This window comes from Phyllostomus discolor, chromosome X, assembly GCF_004126475.2.
Source record: "Phyllostomus discolor isolate MPI-MPIP mPhyDis1 chromosome X, mPhyDis1.pri.v3, whole genome shotgun sequence".
NCBI lineage: Eukaryota > Metazoa > Chordata > Mammalia > Chiroptera > Phyllostomidae > Phyllostomus > Phyllostomus discolor.
In genome coordinates this window covers 41,631,146-41,656,921 of record NC_050198.1, presented here as the reverse complement: position 1 = coordinate 41,656,921, position 25,776 = coordinate 41,631,146, and the positions used below count along the sequence as shown (strand labels likewise).

Here is a 25,776-nt window from a genome sequence, read left to right as displayed (position 1 = left end):
TTGCTCCTGAAGTTGACTGGAATTGTCACTGTGAACCTCAGTGACTACATAGTGTTGCCTTCATAAGCTCTTCAGAGGCTGCAACAAGGTCTAAGGCTGTCTACCCATACCCTAAATGACCCCAGATTGTGCTATGCTTTTTATGTTCAATTTTTCCTTTCTGTTTTGTTCTTTTCCTTTTCCCATTATTACCAGCTATCACAAGTGCTCACAAGTGTCCTTCATTCTTTATCCCTATTCTGTCTTTCAGATATTTTGTTTCTTGTCAGCTGTAGGTTTCAATTTCATCATCTTGGGTACTTGGCTTATCCCAAGGTCATTTATCTGGCATATTCAGTGATTCAGAGCACAAGACAAGAACCTGAAAGCAAAACAAGTCCTTGAGCAGCTCAGACAGAAGCAGCAGCTTCCTTAAGGAGACCTATGACATCTGTCTATATACACATGTGAGATGGCGTGTGTAGGGGTCGCCAATCACACAGTTGTGCGTCACACACACTGACTCCTGGAGGGCCTCTCTACTCCTTGCATGCTCTTGGATCAGCTGTCTGTTACTATAGGTGGTTTGTCTTCAGGGGATGAAAATAATGTTGAAATTATATGCAAAGTAATCAGGAAGTGAAAGCAGAAAATTAAGTCTAAATATGAATGTCATCTTGGGTTATCCTTAACTTTATATACTTCTTTTCCTAGAATTCAGAATACATGTAGAAAATACAATGTTTCCATGCATACGTTTAGCCTGAAATAGATATGATATTAACATGAGGTATTTAGAAAGAACATTTCAAAATATTAAAATGTATAAAATACATACATCATATTAACTCTAAAGCACATTGTTATAGTATTGGAATTCTTGAATGCCTTTTTAACATTCAGGAAATATGACTGTGTTTCTAGTCCCCTTAGGAATGAAGGGAAGGAAAAAATTAAGGAAAACATCCTAGGCTTTAAAGATCTATGTTTCATTCTTTCTTTCAGTCATTTTTATTGTTATTCTATTACAGTGGTCCCAGTTTTTCCTCCTTTGCCCTCCCCTGCCCATCCCACCCCCTGTTCCCACAGTCAATCCGCACCCTGTTGTCCATGTCCATGGGTCATTCATACATGTTCTTTGTCTAGTCCCTTCCCCTTCTTTCCACCATTATCCCCATTCCCTCCTCCTCTCTGGTCACTTAAACACAGCAGAAAGAAAGAAAAAGAATTCCTACCTTTTGCAACAGCATGGATGAAACTGGAGAACATTATGCTAAGTGAAATAAGCCAGTCAGTGAAAGACAAATACCATATGATCTCACCTATAACAGGAATCTAATGAGCAAAATAAAGTAACGAACAAACTAAAACTACAGGCGTGGAAACATGCATGATTCTTTTTTTTTTTCATCCCATATTTGTTTTATTTGCATCATTGTTCAAGTACAGTTTTCTGCCCTTTACTCCAATTCCAGCCCATCCAACCATCCCTCCCCACCTCCCTCCCATTTCCACCACCCCCCACCAGTTTTTGTCCATATGTCCTTTAAATTTGTTCCTGTATACCCTTCCCATTATCCCCTAAAATTCCCTCACCTCTCTCCTCTGGTCACCATCAGCCTGTCCTCTATTTCAGTGTCTTTGACTATATTTTGCTTGTTTCTTTGTTTTGTTGTTTAGGTTCCTGTTAAAGGTGAGATGATATGGTATTTGTCTTTCACTGCCTGGCTTATTTCGCTTAGCATAATGCTTTACAGTTCCATCCATGCTGTCACAAAGGGTGGGAGCTCCTTTCTTTCTGCTGCATAGAATTCCATTGTGTAAATGTACCATAGTTATTTGATCCATTAATTTACTGATGGGCACCTATGTTACTTCCAGCACTTGGCTATTGTAAATTATGCTGCTATGAACATTGGGGTGCATAGGTTCTTTTGTATTGGTGTTTTAGTGTTCTTAGGATATAGTCCCAGCAGTGGAATTGCTGGATCAAAAGGCAGATCCATTTTTAGTTTTCTGAGGAAATTCCATACTGTTTTCCATAGTGGTTGTACCAGTGAGCAGTCCCACCAACAGTGCACTAGGGTCTCCTTTTCTCCAAACCTCTCCAACACTTGTTATTGTTGCTTTGTCTATGACGGCCATACTGACAGGTGTGAAGTGGTATCTTATTGTGGTTTTAATTTGCATCTCTCTGATAGCTAGTGATATTGAACATCGTTTCATGTATCTCTGGATCCTCTGTATGTCCTCCTTGGAGAAGTGTCTATTCAAGTCCTTTGCCCATTTTTAATTGGGTTGCTTGTCTTCTTAGAGTGGAGTCATGTGAGTTCTTTATATATTTTGGAGATCAAACTCTTTTCTGAGGTATCATTTCCAAATATGTTTTCCCATACAGTTGGTTCTCTTTTTATTTTAATACTGTTTTCTTAAGCCATGCAGAAGCTTTTTATTTTGATGAGGTCCCATTTGTTTATTCTTTCCTTTATGTCCCTTGCTCTAGGGGACATGTCAGCAAAAATGTTGCTGCGTGAAACATCTGAGATTTTCCTGCCTCTGTTCTCCTCTAGGACTTTAATGTTGTCACGGTTTATATATAACTCTTTTATCCACTTTGAATTTATTTTTGTGTAAGGTGTAAGTTGGTGCTCGAGTGTCATTTTTTTGCACGTAGCTGTCCAGTTCTCCCCATACCATTTGTTGAAGAAGCTATTTTTACTCCATTTTATGTTGCTGCCTCCTTTGTCAAATATTAATTGGGTTTATTAGAGAGACTTGGGTTTATTTCTGGGCTCTCTGTTCTGTTCATTTGGTCCATGTGCCTGTTCTTATGTCAGTACCAGGCTGTTTTGATGACAGTGGCACTGTAATATAGTTTAGTATCAGGTATTGTGATCCTTCCTACTTTACTCTTCTTTCTCAAAATTGTAGCAGATATTTGGGGTCATTTATGCTTCCATATAAATTTTTTAACTGTTTGTTCTATGTCTGTGAAATGTGCCATTGGTACTTTAATAGGTATTGCATTGAATCTTTAAATTTCTTTGGGTTGTATGGACATTTAGATAATGTTAATTCTTCCAATGCATGAACACAGTATATGTTTCCATTTGTTTGTGTCTTCCTTGATTTCTTTCTTCAGAGTTATATAGTTTTTGGAATACAAGTCTTTTACCTCTTTGGTTAGGTTTATTCCTAGGTATTTTATTTTTCTTTTTGCTATTTCAAATGGGATTTTTTTTCTTGACTTCTGCTTCTGATGATTCATTGTTGGTGTACAAAAATGCCTTTGATTTCTGGATATTGACTTTGTTTCTCACTGTTTTGCCAAATTCATTTACTAGGTCAAACAGTTCTTTGGTAGAGTCTATAGGATTTTCTATGTACACTATCATGTCATCTGCAAACAATGACGGTTTTGTTTCCCCCTTTTGGATTTTAATGCCTTTTATTTCCTTTTCTTTTCTGATCACTGTGGCTAAAACTTCTAGTACTGGACTGAATAGAAGTGGTGAAAGCGGACAGCCTTGTCTTTTTCCTGATCTTAGCGGAAAAGATTTTAATTTTTTCCCATGGAGTATGATGTTGGCTGTAGATCTGTGATATATGGCCTGTATTATGTTGAGGAATTCTCCCTCTATTCCCACTTTGCTGAGTTTTTTATCATAAATGGGTGCTGTACCTTATCAAATGCTTTTTCTGCATCTATTGATATGACCATGGGAGTTTTTGTCTTTGCTTTTGTTTATGTGATGTATTACATTTACTCATTTGTGAATGTTGTACCATCCTTGCATGCCTAGAATGAATCCCACTTGGTCATGGTGTATGATCTTTTTAATGTATTGTTGGACGTGGTATGCCAATATTTTGTTGAGGATTTTAGAATCAATGTTCATTAGCGATATTGGCCTGAAGTTTTCGTTCTTTGTTGTATCTTTATCTGGTTTTGGGATTAGGATGATGCCAGCTTCATAAAAAGATTTCGGGAGTCATCCCTCATTGTGGATTTTTTTTAATGGTCTGTGAAGGATAGGGGTAAGCTCTTCCTTAAATTTTTTGTAGAATTCTCCTGTGAAACCATCAGCTCCAGGGCTTTTGTGTGTTGGGAGTTTTTTGATTAGTGCTTCAGTTTCTTTTGCTGTTATTGGTCTGTTCAGGCTTTCTGCTTCTTCTTCATTGAGTTTTGGAAGATTATGTTTTTCTAGAAATCTGTCAATTTCACCTAGGTTTTCAACTTTCCTGGCATACAGTTTTTCATAGTAATTTCTTACAATCCTTTGTATTTCTGTGGTATCCCTTGTAATCTCTCCTCTTTCATTTCTGATTGTGTTTATTTGGGTCTTCTGTCTTTTTTTCTTGATGAGTCTGCTTAAAGGCTTGTCAATTTTGTTTATCTTTTCAAAGTACCAGCTCCAGGATTCTTTGATCCTTAGAATTGTGCTTTTAGTCTCTATGTCATTTAATTCTGCTCTGATCTTGGTTATTTCCTTCCTTCTGCTTGCTCTGGGCTGTCTTTGTTGTTGTTCCTTGAGTTCTTGGAGACATAGGGTTAGGTTGTTTGTTTGAAATGTTTCTATCTTTTTTAGGTATGCCTGTATCACTATGAACTTCCCTCTCAGGACTGCCTTGGCTATGTACCATAAGTTTTGGGTTGTTGTGAGTTCATTTCCATTTGTTTCCAGAGACCTTTTGATTTCTTCCCTAATTTCATTCTTGACCCATTCATTGTTTAATAGCATGCTATTTAATCTCCATGATTTTGAGTGTTTTAGGGTTTTTCCTCTTGGGGTTGGTTTCTAGTTTCAGTCCCCTGTGATCCAAGAATATGCTTGGTATGATTTCAGTTTTCTTGAATTTGTTGAGTCTTGTTTTGTGTCCTATCATGTGGTCTATATTTGAAAATGTTCCATGTACATTTGAAAGGAATGTGTATTTAGCTTCTTTGGGATGGAGGACTGTGTATGTATTAGTTAAGTCCATTTCAGCTGGGGCATTGTTCAATGCCTCAGTATCTTTGTTGATATTTTGTTTGGAAGATCTGTCCATTTTTGATAGTGGGATGTTAAAATCCCCCACTAAAATTGTGCTGCTGTCAATATCTTTCTTGAAGTCCTCTAAGATTTTCTTGATGTACTTGGGTGCTCCTATGTTGGGTGCATATATATTTACAATGTTCATGTCTTCTTGGTGGATTCTTCCCTTGAGTATTATGAAGTGACCTTCTGGGTCTTTCTTTATGGCCCTTTTTTGGTAGTCTAGTTTGTGTGGTATGAGTATTGCTACCCCAGCTTTTTTTTTTCCTTTCCATTTGCTTGGGAAATTTGTTTCCATCCCTTCACTTTCAGCCTATGCAGGTCTTTTATCCTGAGGTGGGTCTCTTGTAGACAGCATATGTGTGGGTCATGTTTTCTTATCCAATCAGCTATTCTATGTCTTTTGATTGGAGCATTTAATCCATTTATGTTTAAGGTTATTACTGATAGGTATTTATTCATTGCCTTTTATGTACATGTGTTCCTCTCTCTCTCTCTCTCTCTCTCCTTTCCTTCCTTTCCTTAAAGCAGTCCCTTTAGCATCTCTTGCAGAGCTGATTTGGTGGAGGCGTATTCTTTTAGACTTCTTTTGTTTGGGAAGCTCCTTATTTGGCCTTTTATCTTGATTGAGACCCTTGCTGGGTAAAGTAGCCTTGGTTGCAGACCTCTGGTTCTTATTACTTGGAATATTTCTTGCCATTCTCTTCTGGCTTGGAGTGTTTCCATTGAGAAGTCAGCTGCTAGCCTTATTGGGGCTCCGTTGTATGTTACTTCCTTTTTCTCCCTTGCTGCCTTTAAGATTCTCTCTTTGTCTTGGTCTTTTGCCACTTTAATTATAATGTGTCTTGAAGTGGGCCTCTTTGGGTTCCTCTTGATTGGGACTCTCTGTGTTTCCTGGGTTTGTGTGACTTTTTCTCTCATCAAATTAGGAAAGTTTTCCATCATTAGTTTTTCAAATAGGTTTTCTATCCCTTGCTCTTCTTCTTCTCCTGCTGGTATGCCTATTATAAGGATATTATTACATTTCATATTGTCTTGCCTTTCTCTTAACCCCTCTTCATTATTTCTGAGCCTCTTTTCCTTTTCTTGCTCTTTCTGGGTGTTTTTTTCTGCTCTGTCCTCCAATTCACTGATCCGATCTTCTGCTTCGTCAATCCTGCTTTTCATTCCTTCTACTGTGTTCTTCAGTTCAGAAATTGTGTTCTTCATTTCCTCTTGGCCCTTGTTGATAGTTTCTATTTCCTTTTTCATGTTGGTATAGTTTGCAGGGAGTTCATTCTAGCTTCCCTCTAGTTTGTGGTAGCTCATTGTGAGCTCATTGAGCTTCCTGATAATCATTGCTTTGAACTCAATATCTGATAGTTGAGTTGCCTTTATTTCATTTAGCATTCTTTCTGAGGCTTCTTCCTTTCCTTTCATTTGGGGATTGTTTCTTTATCTTCTCATTGTTCGTGATACTCTTCTTGTTAGTCTCTGTTTCTTAAATTGATCTGTTCTGGTTCCCTGGATTTATAGTGTTAACTTCTGTGGTGGAATACCTGTGAGATTCAGTGGTGCAGTCTCCTTCATGTATCCTTGTGTTCACAACTTCCCCCTACTCTTTTTTGTGATCAGTTGGAGGGGGAAGGCAAAATGGTTTAAGACAGCAAGAGTATATTCTATGATATTTACAGTAGCAGCCAGTAGAGAAGAGCTAGGAGATCCTTTGTCTATATATAGTGTTAACCGTGAGCTTCCACCCCACTAGCCACGTTTTAGAAAGGATAGAAAGAAGATAAAACTCTTATTGGGGAGGAAAAGATTGTGAGTTAAATCTAGAAAGCAGTGAGGCTGTGGGAGGTCAGATTCTGAGGTAGGGTAATTGTAAAAAATAGTAAATAGGTGTAGTTTGTAAGAGAGTAGAGTTTACTAGTGTAAGAGAGTTCAGGAAACCGAGAAGTGGGTTGAGATCTGGGAGGGGTGTTGCGTAGTATTTACAACTGTATGGAATAGATCTTATTTACAGTAGTATTAGAGCAACCATCATGTGGCAGAATCTATGAGATCTAGATAACAAGATTAGGGAGTACAGAATCTTGAGTAGTTTACTAATGGAACACAAATGAAGGACAGTAAATTAGCAATACACTGTCAATGAGATAACAGGGGAAACCTATCAAACAATACAGTATAAGCAGCCAAGCAAAGAAGACTATACAGAAAGAAGAGGAATACCAAAATACTCTTAAAATAAAAAATGTAAGTATAATGAGAAAAGGATAATACAAATTTGCAGTGACTTGCAAGTTTAACAAAAAAGGGAAAAAGCAGAAGATGGAATGAAGGGGAAATAAATTTGGAAAGGACAGAATAACACTAGCATGAAAGAAAGAGAAGCATAAGGAATTGAGAGATATAAAATAAGAAGAATTAAAATATAAAAAATTAAAATAAGATAAAATCAAACAATCAAACAACAACAAAAGAAACTTCTTGTTGGTTTCTAACTGGCCAAACCAGTTTTTTTGATCTTGGTGGCTTCAGCAGGCTGAGGGGCGATTGGAATGCTTTTCTCCCTTCCCAGTCAGTCTCTCAAGTACTGTCCCCAGGCTAGCCGCATGCTCTCCCCAGAGCAGGTCTGGTGCCTTTCCATAGGGCCCTGGGTGTGGGTCTGAGTGCTCCCAAACAGGCTCTCCAGAGCCCACTGCGGCGGGCTCCTGGGCTCCAGAATACCGCAGAGCACCCATGTGTTTTCTGGGTTCACGGTGTAAGCTCTGGAGATCCCAAGGGTGTGTGCAGTTCATGGTATAAGCTTTGGGTATCCCAAGGGGACGTGCACTTACCCTGAGTTCACCACTGTGGGCTACAGGATCCTGTGAGCGCCCATGCCTTTTCCATATTCAGGGCTGTGGGGTCTGGGTCTTCCACAAAACCACACTATCTCTGGGTTGGTGGTACAGGCGCACAGCCAGCCGGCCCTTGGTCGCACAGGCTGGGGTACTCACTCTTCCCAGGGCTATGCATGGGTGCTCGCAGCCCCTGTGTGATTATCTCTCAGTCCTCACTCCCCTCACTGTGCCTTCAAGCAACAAGGCCTCCCCTGGTACTGCTCAATCCTTGTTTGGCCAGGGAGGGAGCGGTTGACCCCGCTCTCTCCCAAGTGCCCTGAGGTAGACCCAGGAGCACTGGGCCTGGTGGCTGCAACCTCCCTGGTCCCCACACTGATCCCTGGGCCCTTCTTATCCTGAAGCAGTCTGTTTACTGTCTGGTTTTTCAATGTCCGCTATAATTTTTTATGTCCTATTTTCATAAATGTTGTGATATTGTTGGCTCCTTGCTCTGTTCCTCCATAGATCGGTTAGTTTCTCTCCCATGCATGGGGGGGATGGAATCTGCTCCCTCCTACCATGCCGCCATCTTCCTCCTCCCACATGATTCTTTTAAAAGTACACTCAGGTTCCCCTCCTCCTTTGGCTTTGTCTCTCCCTTAGTCAACTATGTCCAGAGCAACAGGTCCTTGGAACTTTACGTCATCATACTAGGCAGTCTGGATTGTTTTATTGTGTTGCAAAAAGAAAACTGAAAATAATATTTTAAAACTAACCAGAGATGGAGAATTTGCACTTTTGAAAATTCAATCTATGCCTGACTAATAGATTTTATCCTCTGACTTCTGTTCTCTTTGGACCTAATTGTTCCTCCCTTGTGGATATTTAGATATTCAGAACCTCAGGTATAACAAGCAACATCACATTATTTTAAATTAAACAAGCAAACAAATAAAACCCAGGGGTAGATAAGATCCATCATCAAGCTGCTTTAATTTTGGGGCAGTACACTGTGATGAATTAAAGTAGAACTATATTTTTAAAATATTTTATTTATTTATTTTAGAGAGAGGGGAAGGGAAGAAGAAAGAGAGGGAGAGAAACTCAATGTGTGGTTGCCTCTTGCACATACCCTACTGGGGACCTGGCCCACAACCCAGGCATGTGCCGTGACTAGGAATCAAACTGGCAACTCTTTGGTTTGCAGGCCCGCACTCAGTCCACTGAGCTAGGCCAACCAGGCTAAAGTGGAACTGTATTAACATCCATATTTGCCAGAAATTTTGGCAATGAGTAGTAAGTATATTTTTTTATTTTTATTTTTTCCATATTATCATCAGATATTTGTAAAACTTTTTCTAAAAAAATTTCATTTATTTATTTTTTGAGAGAGGGGAAGGGAGGGAGAAAGACAGGGAGAGAAACATCAATGTGTGGTTGCGTCTCACACACTCCCAACTGGGGACCTGGGTCACGACCCAGGCTTGTGCCCTAACTGGGAATCAAACCTGTGTCCCTTTGGTTCACAGGCCAACACTCAAATCCTCTAAGCCACACCAGCCAGGGCTAATAAAACTTTTTTAAAACAATTTTTTATTTATTTTATTTTTAGAGAGGGAAGGGAGGGAGATAGAGAGAGAGAGAGAAACATCAATGTACGGTTGCTGGGGGTTATGGCCTGCAACCCAGGCATGTAACCCTGGCTGGGAATCAAACCTGCAACACTTTGGTTTGCAGCCCGCACTCAATCCACTGAGCTATGCCAGCCAGGGCTTTATAAAACTTTTTGAAAGGCACTGTTAACTACTTAGAAACTACATGTGAAGAGAAGCAGGTTGTCTCTCTGTGGGAGAATGACATGTGCCACTGCATTATAGGCATGCAGATCTAGCAAAACTTAGGCTTTTCATTCATCCTAGGCCCTATATCAGGCCTGCAGTTCACAAAAGTGACTGCAAGGTGGATGGGAGCACCTCTGTCATGACCTCCAATCAGAGCTACCAGGTGTCATTCACTGAGGCGAGGATAGCCAAGAAGAGGGGAAGATGGACCATTTGTTTATTTATTCATTAGCTAATAATTTTTTAAAAACAACAGAATGATTATTGTCTCCTTACTACTGCTGCTATTTGTGTTAACCTTTAAAAATACATTTCTGATTCAACAACTATTTACTGAATGCATAGTTTTCTAGGCATTGGAGGCAGAACAGTGCACAAGTCAGACAAAGACTTTTCTTTTTCTTATTAATATAGTATTTATTTGTCTTCCCTCTGTCAAACCCTGAGCCAGCACTTTCCCCAGGCTGCCTGGGGAGGTATAGAAAAAGAAACAGGGCAGATGAGACACAGGTGAAAGAATTATTGAAGAAAAAAAGAAGAACAAGGTGGAGACGACTCCTTTGCATGGCAAAGAAGATGAGAAAGGTCACCACAAAGACTTTTCTTTACTGAAACATGTAGTCTGTCTGGAGGGCTCAGCAAGTATATATATATATATATATTTCTGTCTAAATAAAATATACCTTCATACCTAGAGTCTATGGAGATCAAGGCTTCTGGCTTGTACATAAACCTCTAGGTTTGAAGTTGAAGTGGTAGCCTTATTTCTACTGCAGGAGACCTTCTATGTGACTAACCTTAGAAAAAATCATAGGATGTATTGGCCCTTCCATCCTGAGCTACAAGCTTATATCCCTTCTTTTGTTATAATTAAAAAGGAAAGGAACATAAAGTAGTGATGGCACATTTTTTTGGTGCCTTCACCTTTGCTCTTCAGTTCCAAGCACATTTCCCTGTCTTCTTCCTACAGATACTCTGAAAGGTTGCTTTGATGATATTTTTTTTCTGAGTTCACACATTCATGTGTTTTATGATGTTAATTAACATCCTTTCATTTCAGCTTATAGAACATTTCTTTCTTCACAAATCTCTCAAATAATTTAAATTTTTATTAAAGAACCAGAGTCCACATGTTCCATGGCATTTAAAAACATTAAGAAGAAGGCAGCTAGGTTCCTAAACAAAATCATAGCATTTCTTCTTGTCTATGTGAAAAACGGGCATCTTTACCAAGCTGTGAAGGTGGTGATGACTGCCCTAGCAATTAATGCTTGTAGGTGCTGCGGTAGGTGGCAGCTGTCTTATCTTCTCCTGAAGCCTTTTGTGCTTTGAGGTCCCACTATGTGCAGTGCTCTGTCCTTGGTGTTTGCATAGCAGCCAGTAATAGTGCACTAGAAAACAGTTCAGTTGTTGAAGTCAGACAACTTCTATTCTACTGATTACTTGCATGACCTTGGGGATAGTTATATAGCATTTCTTCTGATTTGCAAAATGGGAATGGTAAAAGCTATTTTGTAGTATTGCTATAACAGTCAAATAAAAGTACGTGAAGCAAAAAATCACAGTATCTGGGACATCATAGGGGCTCAATAAACAGTGGCTGGTGTCAGCTGTTATAGAATATGGCATTTTTTATTCCAGTGAGACCTAGGTAGTATTATCCCTATTCTACAGAAGAGGACACTGAGCCTTATAGAGGTTAGGTGCCTTTTCCCACATTACACAGCAAGGAAGGGCTGAAACTGAGCTGTCAATCTCAGTCTGTCTGATTCCAAAGTCTGTTGTTTTCCTCTGGCCTGTTGTGTCCCATGTGAGCACTATTACGAAGCCAGCGCCTCCCCCTGAAAAGTACTATTATTAAACTCATGGAGAACAAGGACCATTCAGAACCTGTTCTTGTCTTTCCAGATCTGGAAGAAGAGCTAGAAATTCTAAAATATTTTGAAAATGATATTTTCTCACAAACACACCCTGCCCCCCAGGATTGCCAGCCTGCCATTCTTTTTCTAGCTCAAGGTGTGACTAATGTTGTTGAGGTTTGGGGTTGGATACCAAGTCAAGTTCCATTAGTCATTGTATCTAACTTGCAAGGTTTGGGGTTGAAATTTACAGGACTAATAACTTTTCAGATATTGGGTAAGTTACTGATGAAGTAGGAAACACAAAATCTCTGACATTTCTCACAGCATTATTTTTTCTGAAATATCTCCTTGGGTGAGGGAAATAAGAAAAAATAAAGAAATGAGACTACATGAAACTAAAAGGTTTGCACAGCAAAGGAAACCACCAACAAAACAAAAAGGCAACCTACTGAATGGTAGAAGATACTTGCCAATGATACAGATTTCATAAGGGGTTAATATCCAAAAGTTATGAAGAACTCATACAACTCAATACAAAAAAAAAAAAAAGGATACGTGGGCAGAGGACATGAATAGATACTTCTTCATAGAGGCCAGTAGATACATGAAAAGATGCTCAACATCACTAATTGTTGGAGAAATGCAAATTAAAACCACAATGAGATATCACATGACATCTGTCAAAATGGCTATCATCAACAAATCAATAAACAAGCGTTGACGAGGATGTGGAGAAAAGGGAACCCTCATGCACTCTTGGTGCAGCCACTATGGAAAACAGTATGGAGAGTCATCAAAAAATTAAAAATGGACTTGCCTCATGACCCAGTGATTCCATTTCTGGGAATATATCTGAAGAAACCCAAAATGCTATTCGAAAGAACATAAGCACCCAATGTTCATTGCAGTATTGTTTACAATTGGCAAGATATGGAAGCAATTCAAGTGTCCATCAATACATGAATGGATAAAAATGTTGTGGTACATATGTACAATGAAATATTACTCAGTCATAAAATAGAATGAAACCTTACCATTTGCAACAGCATGAATGGACCTAGAGGGTATTATGCTAAGTGATATAAGTCAGTCAGAGAAACACAAATGCCATATGATTTCACTTATATGTGGAATCTAAAGAACAAAGGAAACAGCTAATCAAAATCAAAACAGACTCATAGATACAGACAACAGATTGATGGTTGCCAGAGGGAAGAGGGCATGAAGTTACTGTGTGAAAAAGGTGAAGATATTAAGAAGTACAAATTCATAGTGACAAAATAGTCATGGGGATGTAAAGTACAGCATAGGGAATATAGTCAATAATATTTTAATAACTGTATATGGTGCAAGGTAGGTACCAGAAATATGGAAAGGAACACTTTGTACATATATGATTAGTCTAACCACTGTGCTGCATTTCAAACTAATACGTAGTAATATTGAATATGAACTGTAATTGAAAAATAAAGTTAGAAAAACAAAGAAATGGAAAATGCAACTGATTGTGTGTATATCTCGTTTCTTAGGCAACAGGAGGAGGATATGAAAGTGATGATGCATATCATAACACCGAACTTTTCTTCTTAGACATTCATAACATTCATGTTATGCGGGAATCTTTAAAAAAAGTCAAAGACATTGTTTATCCTAATGTAGAAGAATCTCACTGGTTGTCCAGTTTGGAGTCAACTCATTGGTTAGAACATATCAAGGCAAGTATGTTTTTAAAAAATCAGTAATTATTTAGTGAAATAAGAATTCCTAATTCTTAAATTTAAACATATTGAACAGTGAGAGATGAAATATTTGTAGTATAGGATTCTGTATTTGGCAGTTTTGTATTTCCTTAAAATTTGCTTACCAAACCTAAAGATTTTACATCACCTCCAGAATATTTTTAATGTCTTTAGAGATGTCCCTTTCCATGTCAACAGTAGTAGTAGTTGAGTCTTTCATGCAGGTTTATTTAGGAATAGCCAGTTTATTATCTAACCGTTAGTGGGTATGACCCTCACGGGCCTTGAGAGAGATTATTTTTACTGAAACCAATCTCAAATTGACTAACTTTAAAGAATAAATTTTGTGTTTTTATTATTTCAGTCCTTCACCTGAATAAAGGCATCAAAAACCTCCATTCTTTTAAAAGCAAAACAGCTATCTGAGCAAACTAACACTTTTATAAGCTGCCATTTAATTCTATAAAGAAACAAAAAGACTACTTTAAATGGATGAATTATTAAGGTAGATTATTTTCTAGTGAAATTTTATTTTCCAGCTCAATAGGAATTGTATTTTTATTTCACCTATCTTTCATTTTTTTCTTAATTTATCATCCTCAAAAATGAATTGCAAAAATATTACTTGTGACAACTAAATGTAGTGTGGTATCCTGGATTACAGAAAGGACATTAGGTAAAAAATAAGAAAATTTGAGTGACATGTGGACTTTTAAAAATAAGTTAACAGGTTTCTTAACATTTTAATAATTATCACCATTGGTTTATTAGTTGTAACAAAAGTACCATATTATATGATGTCAACAGTAGGAAACTGGGTCAAGCATATGCTAAAAGGTGATTTCCATTGCATCTGGCCTGTAAGGTCTAGACTGGACCTGTTGGGCCACTGATTTTTCTAATATTATCACTATTATTGGTTGAATTATGTCCCCCCAAAATTGATATGGTGAAGTCCTGACCTCTAGTACCTCAGAGTGTGACCTTAATTGGAACTTGGGGTCACTGCAGATGTAATTATATAAGATGAGGTCATACTGGAGTAGCAAGGGCCCCTAATCCAAAAAGTCTGATGTCCTTATGAAAAGGGGAAATTTCAACACAGAGACACATGCACAGGGAGAATACCATATGAAGGCTGGCGTTAAGTTGCCACAAGTCAAGGAACTAGCAGAAGGTAGGAGACAGGCCTGGAATAGGTTCTTCCCTGGAACTTGATCTTGGACTTTCAGCTTCCAGAATGGGGAGGCAGTGATGTCTGTTGTTTAAGCCCCTAGTCTGTGGTACTTTGTTATGACTGCCCCAGCAGACTAAGAGAATCACTTATGTGAATAAGAGTTTGAAATGCAGTTTTCCTTTTGGTGTTTGTTTTTTTAAAAAATATCTAGTTGCATTTGAATGCAGTTTCTGTAGAGGAAGAACAGCAGATCCTGCAGCTCCTGGTTTTTCATCTTTGGGACTTTTTCTAGGGTTAAAAACTACCATTTCAAATTGAAGCAGTACCTTGCAGCTACCAACACTTTTGCATATGTTTCTTTACTAGCTTGTTTTGACAGGAGCCATTCAAGTAGCAGACAAAGTTTCTTCAGGGAAGAGCTCTGTGCTTGTACACTGCAGTGATGGATGGGACAGGACTGCCCAGCTGACGTCCCTGGCCATGCTGATGTTAGACAGTTTCTATCGTAGCATTGAAGGGTTTGAAATATTGGTACAAAAGGAATGGATAAGTTTTGGACATAAATTTGCATCTGTAAGTAAATAATAAAGCTGATGTTTAAAATGTCAGATCACTGCCATTTGGAGTTTAAAACCTTGTTGTTAAACCATATCTTGATATTTAAAAAGAAAATCTGAGGAGTATAATAAATAACACTTTACAGGTTTGAAAATGTGTGATGCATTGGGCTGGAAAGTCTCTTTAGGAGACATGTTTATCCATGTGCACTATTTGCACTTTCCCTTGAAAGTAAAACAAAGAGTCTGCATGGAAATGTTTAAATTGAAATTATATAGGTATTAGAGCCAAATATATTTTATAGAAATGCTAGACTTTCAGTTAAGGCTTTTGTCATTATTTTTCTCTGATACACATTTTTAAAATTGAGAGAATGTATTAAAATTCCTATTTCCAGGTCTTGTTTCCAGACACCCTTTGAAGAAGCATTTTTCACAACCTCTCCAGATGATACTCAGAAACACTGCTGTGTAGCCTTTTAGCCTTCATCTAAATTTCATAAGTAGTGTGAATAACATTTTTAAGTAAAAAGAATCATTGTTTAGAAAATAAATAAATGATGAGGATTTTTTGTCATATTTTTAAGAGAGAAAAAAACTTACTTTTAATTATAATAACCACATCCTTTTGTGTGTGGTTTCAAGTCCTAAAACTTTATAACTGGCTGCTTAGCAGCTGATAAAATACTCTGCAAGATAATTTGGCTGGTCCCATCTACCTGCAGCTGCCTAGGACCCGGACAAAATTCCAATCAGATGAAATAGTTGTTACATTCACAAATGATGATGATTTGCCAGTTTCTCTTGGTATTTTATGAAAGTTTATATACTTAAGTTTTGTTATTTCAAAACCTTATATTATTTTCTATGTTGCCAAGGAAAAATATACTATTTACTCTCTGAGAGACCTGGCATTTGGAAAGCAGATTGCTGAATTGTATTGTCATGTTTTGTGAGTTATATGATTTCTCAGTTTTACACCCATCAATTTATTTCAGAGAATAGGTCATGGTGATAAAAACCACGCAGATGCTGACCGATCTCCTATTTTTCTCCAGTTTATTGATTGTGTATGGCAAATGTCAAAACAGGTAAGGGGTATATAGGATAAAAATACATTCAACCTAATGTTTAAATATTTTGATACAATATATGGGATTTGCCTCCAAATAATACAGGACAGAACTAAGAGCTGCAACCAGTTTGGCCATATGCGAGTAATTGTTGAAGCCGGGTAATGGGTACATGGATTTCCCTTTTTTATTTCCACTACTATTTATATGTGTAGGATTTTTTCATAATAAAGGTTTTAAAATTCAATACTTAACTATATTAACTATACTAATGAAGGAGCAGTAGAATTGACAATACGAATTTATCTTTTCCATCCATTCTATACTAGCATTTGTATATAGGTGTGTCTGCTAACTTATAATACCTTAAATAATTAAACTACCCTGTATGCCCTGTACACTCAGGAAAACCCAGAAAATCGGCTTGTTTTCCTCCATTTCTTTTTTATTCCTTTACTTGACCCTTATTTAAACTTCTCAGTCCTATGCAAAGAACCAATAAAAGAGTATGGGACATATGCCAATTGCAGCCTCTGCTGTCCTTCCTTGAAGGCAAAGGATGGTAAAGTTTATGTACCTCTTTGCAGCCCTATAAAAGGTCAACCAGAGTTTTTATGTTTTATTTGCTTCTTTGTTTTTGTATAGTTCCCTACAGCTTTTGAATTCAATGAACGATTTTTGATAACAATTTTGGATCATCTGTATAGTTGCCGCTTTGGTACTTTCTTATACAACTGTGAATCTGCTCGAGAAAGACAAGTGAGTGAAAATGCTAATCTTTTTACCTATATGTGGCTAGCGTGCCATGAAATACAAAGAATTTGATAACTTGGTTTATGGTAAATGCAATGTTTCTCATTTTTTTTTTACCCTAAGCTTGGGTGTTTTGATTTCAACCAGGGTTTGTTGAGTGGCTGGCATTTATTGCAGAGGTAAGACATTGATTTACCCTCAGGAAGTAGGAATAACTTTATAGATATGCAAGGTCTCCCTCCCATAAAAGCCATAAAATGTCAGTAAAGGGAATCTTGTAAGGCATAAACTCATAAGAACAGGGAAAATGAGAAAGGATACATCTCAGCAAACTTTTGGAAACTGGAAAGCTATTAGGTAAATGTTAAATATGTTAGTTTGAGAAAACTGAATCTAAAACCAGCAGTAGAGAGGCCAGTAACCAGCCTGCTTTACATTGAAGGAACCCCAGATGACTTAAGGACTCTGGGGTGAAGATGTACCAGGTATGTGGGTCAAGGGACAAGAGTAAGATAAACTGAAGGTCTGTTTAGAATTAGTTAGCTTCCCCAGATACCCTCTACCTCTCTATGGAGCTGAGGACTCTGACAGAGGTTTCTTTGTGAGAGAGCGTATGGGTGGGTCAGGGGAGTGATGTGATGAATGTGAGCTGGCTTGTGAGAACCCCAGCTCATTTCCTCTGCTGACTCCCAGCATTCTGGCAGCAGGTCCTTAGTTCCCAGGTAGGGGCATGAAAGAAGTTTCTGTTGGCGAGGATTGGGAGAAAGTGCAGTACTCATTCATTGCTGGTAGGGGTGTAAAATGGTGCAGCAACTGTAGAAAACAGTCTGGTGGTCCCTCAGAAAGCTAAATGTACAATTAGCATATGACCCAGCAATATCTATGTCTATATCTATATCTGTGTGTGTATGTATACATATATACACACATATATACATGTGTATATATACATATGTATACACACACACACACACACACACATATACATAGAGAAACATAACCCCCCAGGAGAAATGAAAATAGAGGTTGAAACAAAAAACTTGTGCACAGATGTTCATAGCAGCACAACTAATAATAGCCAAAAGGTGGCAACAATCCCAATGTCCATCAACTGAGGAATAGATAAACACAGTATGGTATATTCACACAATGGAATATTATTAAGCCCTAAAAGGGAATGAAGTTGGTACATGCAACAACATGGATGAACCTTGACAATATTATGCCAAGTTAAAGGAACCAGACATAAAAGGCCACATAATGTGTGATTCTGTCTATATGAAATATCCAGAATTACAAGTTCATAGAAACAGACTGTTGATCAGTGGTAGAAGGGGCTGGCAGGAGGGGAGAATTGGGGAAGTGATAGGTTAATGGATACAGGGTTTCTATTTGGGATGATGAAAATATCTTGGAACTTGATAGAGGTGATGGTTACACAACATTATGAATGTACTAAGAGCCACCCAGTTGTAGACTTCAAAATTTTGAGGTTTATGGTATGTGAACACCACCTCAATTAAAAGAAAATCATCTCTGGGGAAACTTGACTAGTCCATGAAGAAGGATCTAGAGATATCAACACCTAGGGTTCCTTACAGTGAAGCTCAATTTGACAGCCCTCATGATCTCAGAACTTCCAATCACCTCTTCAGTCCTCCACTCTCACATAATAGCAGACAACTGAGAGAGAGAACAGCTGGGGAAAAAAATAGTTACCATGTAGTTAGGGGAGAAAATGCAGACAAGAAGCTAGCACTTAATGTCCCAAGAAAGAGAAGAAAATATAGGTACCGTGAAATAATAACATAATATTATTTGGAAAGAACATTTAGAGGTCAAAAAAGAACTTGAAATTAAAAATATTATATTAGAATTATACCAGGTTCTGAGATGTCTGCAGAGGAGCTGAAAGTTCCATCCACTTGCTCTTATCCCCATATCAGTCTTGCATATAAACCACAGAGCAATCAACTCAAAAATCCAGCTGCATGTGAGTGAGAGCAGGTGTGAGAGAGCATGTGCGCAGATGAATGCGTGACTGTGTGTGCGAGTGCCTGCCCACCTGCAAGGGTACTTGTAAATAGGTGACCCAGGCTCTCCTGGAACAGCTGCTGCTGCTGCTGCTGCTGCTGCCCAGCCCAGCACATCTGGCTGCACAGATTTGGAGCAGGAGCCAATTAGAGGAAATTACAATATCCTCCTCAGGAAGAAGCTGCTGAAGCAGCCACACCTCTGCATCCAGACTTGTCTCTGTGCCATCTACCCCAGACTGGGTTGTGCACCCTGCCACCACCAGGAGCCAGGAGCCAGGGGCTTCAGTAATTGCCGGTGGGGGGCTATCACCTCCCTTGCCTTGGGTGCTGCTAGAACCACAAATGGGACAGGGTCTAACTGAGGAGACAGCAGTTCAGCTGAGGACCTGGGAGTGCTGGAGGTGGAGAGAGGTGACCAGGGAGATGCTGGCTATAGAGACTGCAGCAGGAGTGCAGCAGTGGGAACCAAAGGCTGAGACTCACTGGAGGTAGCAGAGCAAGCACCTCTCCACTGTCCAGTGTTAGTTTTGCTACTGGATGATATGAGACTTGAAAGAAGATGATACATACCAGATATTATCTATTTATTTGGGAGAGATGAGGAGAGGCATTGGTGTGAGAGAGAAATGTCAATAGGTGGCTTTCTGTACATGCCCCAACTGGGGATCCAACCCACACATAGAAGCCCTCTCAAGGCAGAGGTGGTCATGGTAGGGGTTAAGTTTCTTAGGCAGACAGAAGGGGGGAAGTTCCCACCATTGAATGGGCCAATAAAAGTCAGGACTCAAATACAACAGGAGAGTCTGCATAACCCACAAAAGGGACATTCCTAGAACATCTGGATGAGGAGAGCAATGAGTCTGCACCATGGGGGCACTCTGCTCTGGAGAGAGATGAAAACTGCTAGAGACAAATCCACCATCTTTTTTTTTCCTTTTCTTTTCTCCTTGAAGGGGCAAAGCACAGGCTTTGTCTTTGCAGGTACTCACCTTGGGACCCAGCAAGGGGAGTGTGATGCATACTGGAGTGATGTGGGGAGAATCTGGAGTGTGAGGCACTAAGGAGAGTCTTAGGAGAGTGGCTGTGGGGTTGGGGGGGGTGCTGGATATACCTGAGCTCTGCAGCAGCCATCTTTCCTGAAGGGAGCTAGCCCTTCCTTGAGGAAAATCAAGTACCTTACCCTGGGAGATGCCACTCCCCCTACCCTCTGGAAATCCCCTTGTCACAACCTCTGAAATCTTGTTTGCTTCACTCTGCAACTTTTTTTGTTCTTCAGTTTTGCTGTGTGTTGGTGTTCTGTTTTTTTGTTTTGTTTGGGGTGGGGAGTCTTTCTTTTCTCCCATCCTGCATCTCAACCCTTGCTGAGGAGACAGCAACATAAACAGACTCAGGGGTCATCAGAGACTGGAGGTAGGGTGCAGCCAATCCATACACTATCCTGGGAAACACACTGGTGCTTCACCCTCACAGGAGAGCCACAGAAACACCCTCCTGGCATCCAGCAAACCAAAAATCTGGGCTCTGGAAGCCTATTAGGGGCCTTGCCCTGCTGAGTACAGGAAAATTATCCCTGACAGACTCAGACAAGTGGCTCAGGGTAGGGGAAATACACCGACCATCTTCCCTGAAATCTGAAAGGTATCTGCCATGGGAGATCCAGGAATCACAGCCCCCTGTTTCCAACAAAAGCCCTCACAGAAATAGTCAGGTCTTCATCTAGTTTAAGCTTCACAGCAGGCCAGCAGGCAGAGATAATTCTATTTCCTTTGCCAGACTGGGGAAGTTCTCCTTCATTATGTTTTCAAATAGGTTTTCAATTTCTTGGTCTTCCTCTGCTCATTTTGGCACCCCTATGATTCAAATGTTGGGATGTTTAAAGTTTCCCCGGAGATTCCTGAGCCTCCTCATTTTCTGAATTCTTGTTTATTCATTCTGTTCCAGTTCAATGTTTATTTCTTCCTTCTATACCAAACTGTGGATTTGAGTTCCAGTTTCCTTCCCTTCACTCTTGGTTCCCTGTACATTTTCCTTTATTTCACTATTCATAGCTTTCACTTTTTCTTCTATCTTGTGACCATACTCAACCATTTCTGTGAGCATCCTGATTACCGACCGGTGTTTTGAACTGTGCATCTGATAGGTAGGCTATTTCTTCATTGCTTAATTGTATTTTTCCTGCAGCTTTGATCTGTTCTTTCGTTTGGGCCATATTTTTTGTCTTGGCACACCTGTTATGTAGTAATGGCAGAGCCTTAGGTATTCGCCAGGGTGGGGTAACCCACATTGCTGTGTTTTGGCACTATATGCGGGGGAGTCCGAGAGGGAACAGTGCCACTTGCTCAGCTCTCAGCCAGCTTTCAGTCACGTCTTCCACTACCCACAAGCAAATTGGGCCCTTCTGGTGCTGATTCCCTGGGTGGGTGGTTTTATGTACATTCTAGGACCCTGTGGGTCTCTCCAGTGAACTCTCCTATGAGGCAGGGAGTTTCTCCTGCCACCTCTATCCCCACAAGTTTTTTCAGTCAGGGGTTTTGAGGCTTTATTTCCCTGCAGTGGAACCCTGGGTTGCGTGGTCAGTCTTGCTCCCCAGTTGTTCCTCCCAGTTTATCCACATGAAAATGTCAGACCACCTGGTCCACCAGCTGCCACCTGCCATGAGTCCCTTCCACTACAGCTGCCCATCTCTGCCCCTCCTACCAGTCTGGATGAATATTTCTTCTTTGATTCCTTGGTTGTCAGACTTCCATTAACTTTGATTTTTCTGGTAGTTCTGGTTATTTTTTCATTTTTAAATTTGTCCTTCTTTTGGTTGTGTGAGGAGGCAAAGTATATCTACCTATGCCTCCATCTTGGCCAGAAGTCCCAAATAGAGAATGTTAATGGCAGCAAGGGAGTAATAGCTAGTAACATACAAGGGAGCTCCAATAGGACTATCAGTAGAGTTCTCAACCGAAACACTACAAACCAGAAGGCATTGGCATGAAATATTCCAAGTAATGAAAAGTGGGAACCTGCAACCTAGAGTACTCTACCCAGCACTGCTCTTTTTTAAAAATGGCAAGTGAAATAAAGAGCTTCACAGACAAAAGAAGGCTAAGAATACACCTCCACCAAGCCAGCATTGCAAGAGATGCTAAAGGGACTGCTTTAAGAAGAAGAAACGAGAAGTGCAGGAAGGAAGGAACACAGGTACAAAGGGGAAAATGGCAATGAATAAGTATCTACCAATAACCTTAAATGTAAATGGCTTAAATGCTCCAATTGAGAGACATAGGGTAACTGAATGGATAAGAAAACAACCTACATATAGCTGCTTATAAAAGACCTACCTCAGAACAAAAGATATACACAGGCTAAAAATGAAGGAGTGGAAAAAATCTCCCACGCAAATGGACATGGGAAAAAAGCTGTGGAAACAATCCATATATCAGACAAGATAGACTTCAAAAACACACCATAACAAGAGACAAAGAAGATCGCTACATAATACTTAAGGGAGTAGTCCAACAACAGGATATAACTCTTGTAACTATATGAGGCCTGTCTAGAATGTATCCAGCTATGTAACATGATAGACACATGTATTGAAGAAGATACAAGATACCAGAAACATTGTACATAGGACAGTGACAACTATGTCCCCTACAAAGTAGGCACATTGGGACCTCACACACTATTCCCAGTCACCATCAGCTGCCCTGTCATATTTTTCTGATTCTCATCAATTGTCTAAAATCTCTACCCTTTCAAAGGTGATTTTACTTTGGGAAAATCAGAAGTCACAGGGTGGCAAATCTGGGCTGTAAGAGGCTGAATCACCTGGGTATTTGATGTTTTGCCAGAAAACTGCGCAGGTATGCATTGTCATGATGAAGCTGCCAGTCACCAGTTGTCTATAGCTGCAGCCTTCTAATCATCTGAATAGCTTCCGTGGAGGAATGTTCAAGCTTAATGCAAAATTTGATGCAGATCTGTTGCTCTACTTGCTCAGTCATTTTGAACGCAACAGCCACACAATGCACATGGCTCCTCAGTGGCATCCATTGCCCCCACAGACTAGTACAGTGAAGTCATCATTGTTCATGCATGCACATTCCAGTCCACTCTCCTTGGATGCCAGGTTACATTGATGTCATGCAAACTGTTCTCATATTAACAGTGGCTGGACTTTTTCCAGACAGACCTCATATATGCACTCAATATAGTGCATCTAAGCATACAAAGAAAATTTTGGAGGCGTTTAAGAAAGATAAGCAGCAATGCAGTCATTGTAGATGATTTTAACACCCCACTGTCAGCAATGGATAGATCTTCTAATCAAAATATTAACAAAAGTATTGAATTGAAAAACACTCTAAATCAAATTAATTTAATAGGTACTTGTAGAACATTTCACACCAGGGAAGCAAAATACACATTCTTCTCAAATGCACATGGATCATTCTCAAAGATAGACTGCATATTAGGACACAAAACCTGCCTTAACAAATTCAAGAACACTGAAATCATATCAGGTGTCTTCTCATATCACAATGACTTGAAAGTGGCAACCAGTCTCGTGGAAAAAAACTCAAAAAGATTCAAATACATGAAGGCTGAATAACATGTTATTAAATAATGACCAGTTTTACAATGAGATCAAGGAAGAGATCAAAAAGTACCTGGAAACAAATGAACACACAACAAAACAAAACCTGTTGGACACAGTGAAGGCATTCCTGAGAAGGAAGTTCATAGTATACATATCTACCTAAAAAAAGATAGAAAAATCTCAAACAAATCTAACCCTACATCTAAAAGAAGTAGAAGGACAACAACAAACAAAGCCCAGAGCAAGCAGTGGGAAGGAAGGAATCAAGATCAGAGCAGAATAAAATGACAGAGACTAAAAACCAATTCAAATGATCAATGAATCCAGGAGCTGGCTCTTTGAAAAGATAAACAAAATGGATAAACCATGAACTAGACTCATCAAGAAAAAATTAGAGAAAACCTAAGTAAATTAAATCAGAAATGGAAGAAATAACAACTGTTACCACAGAAATACACAATTGTAAGAAATTACTATTAACAACTATATGCCAAGAAACTGGACAACCTGGATGAAATGGGTCAATTTCTAGAAACATGCAATCTTACAAAACTGAATTAGAAAGGATCAGAAAACCTGGATAGTGCAATAACAACTAGCAAAATTGAAACACTTATCAAAAAATGGCACACAAAAGCCCTGGACCAGATGGCTTCATGGGTGAAGTTTACCAAACATTCAAAGAACTAACACCTACCCTTCTAAACTATTACCAAAAATTCAAGGAGAGGGAAGACTACCAAACATTTTCTACGAGGCCAGTATTATTCCAAAACCAGGTAAAGACTCAACAAAGAAAGAAAAGTACAGGCCAATATCTCTAATAAACATAGATGCTAAAATCCTCGACAAAATACTAGCAAACAGGATCCAACAATACATTAAAAAGATCATACACCATGGTCAAGTGCGATTTATTCTAGGGATGCAAGGATGATACAATATTCGCAAATCAATAAATATGACACATCATATAAACTAAATCAAAGGTAAAATCACATGGTCATATCAATAGATGCAGAAAAGCATTTGATAAAATAGCACCCATTTTTAATAAAAACACACAGGCAAGTGGGAATAGAGGAAGCACACCTTAACATAATAAAGGCCATATACAAAAACCCTACTGCCAACACCATACTCAATGGGCAAAAACTTTAGATGAGGAACAAGATGAGGGTGTTTGCTTTCACCACTCTTATTCAACATAGTACTGGAGGTCCTAGCCATAGCAATCAGATGAGAAGAAATAAAAGGCATCCAAATTGGAAAGGAGGAAGTAAAACTCATTTTTTGCAGACAACAGGATAGTGTACATGGAAAATCTTCCACCAAAAGAACTACTCAGCCTAATAAGCGAATTTGGCAGAGTAGTGGGGTACAAAGTCAATATTCAGAAATTGATCACATTTTTGTACATGAACAATGAACTATCAGAAATAAAAACTAAGAAAAAATCACATTTACTATACCAACAAAAGCAAAAAATAATGGACCAAAGAATAAATTTAGCCATGAGGTGAAATAATCTTTACTCAGAAAACTATAGAACACTGAAGAAAGAAATTGAGGAAAATACAAATAAATGGAAGCATATATCCTGTTCTTGAATTAGAAGAATTAACATCATTAAAATGTCTATACTAAATAACCAAAGCAATTTATACATTCAAAGCAATTCCTATTAAAATACCAATGACATATTGCACAGATCTAGAATAAATACTCCAAAATTTTATATGGGATCAAAAAAAAAAAAAAAAAAAAAAGGACCCCAAAGTCACAGCAATTGTAAGAAAGAACAGAAATCAACAGGAATCAAAATACCTGTTATGAAACTATACTACAAAGCCACTGTAATCAAAACAGTCTGGCACTGGCCTAAGAATAGACACATAGATCAGTGGAAAAGAATAAAGAGCTCAGAAATAAACTTATGTCTCAGTGGTCAATTAATGTTTGACAAAGAGGGCATGAGCATACAATGGAATAAAAATAGCCTCTTCAGTAAATGGTACGGGGAGAACTGGACTGATGCATGCATGCAAAAAAAAAAAAATGAAACTAGATCACCAACTTACACTATACACTGGAATAAACTCTAAATGGATAAAAGATTTAGACATTAGTCATGATACCTACCATAAAAGTTGTAGCAGAAAACACAGGCTGTAAAATTTCAGATATCCCATGTAGCAGTATTTGCCAGTATATCTCCTAGGGCAAGGGAAATAAAGGAAAAAGTAAACAAATGAGACCATATCAAATTAAAAAGCTTCTGCACGGCTCAAGAAATGATCATCAAAATGAAAAGGGAGCCAACTG

At 38.9% G+C, this 25,776-nt stretch overlaps 1 protein-coding gene across 5 annotated transcripts in view; it reads left to right on the top strand.

Moving 5' to 3' along the window:
- The window catches only part of MTM1 (myotubularin 1), a 154,295-nt gene that overhangs the window by 117,068 nt on the left and 11,451 nt on the right, over positions 1 to 25,776 (top strand). For all 5 annotated transcript variants that reach the window (XM_028522491.2, XM_036016732.1, XM_036016730.1 and 2 more), the window contains 4 exons: positions 13,055 to 13,240; positions 14,808 to 15,014; positions 15,997 to 16,089; positions 16,717 to 16,830. In XM_028522491.2, the coding sequence (XP_028378292.1) occupies positions 13,055 to 13,240; positions 14,808 to 15,014; positions 15,997 to 16,089; positions 16,717 to 16,830 (600 nt within the window). The remainder of the gene's footprint in view (positions 1 to 13,054; positions 13,241 to 14,807; positions 15,015 to 15,996; positions 16,090 to 16,716; positions 16,831 to 25,776) is intronic.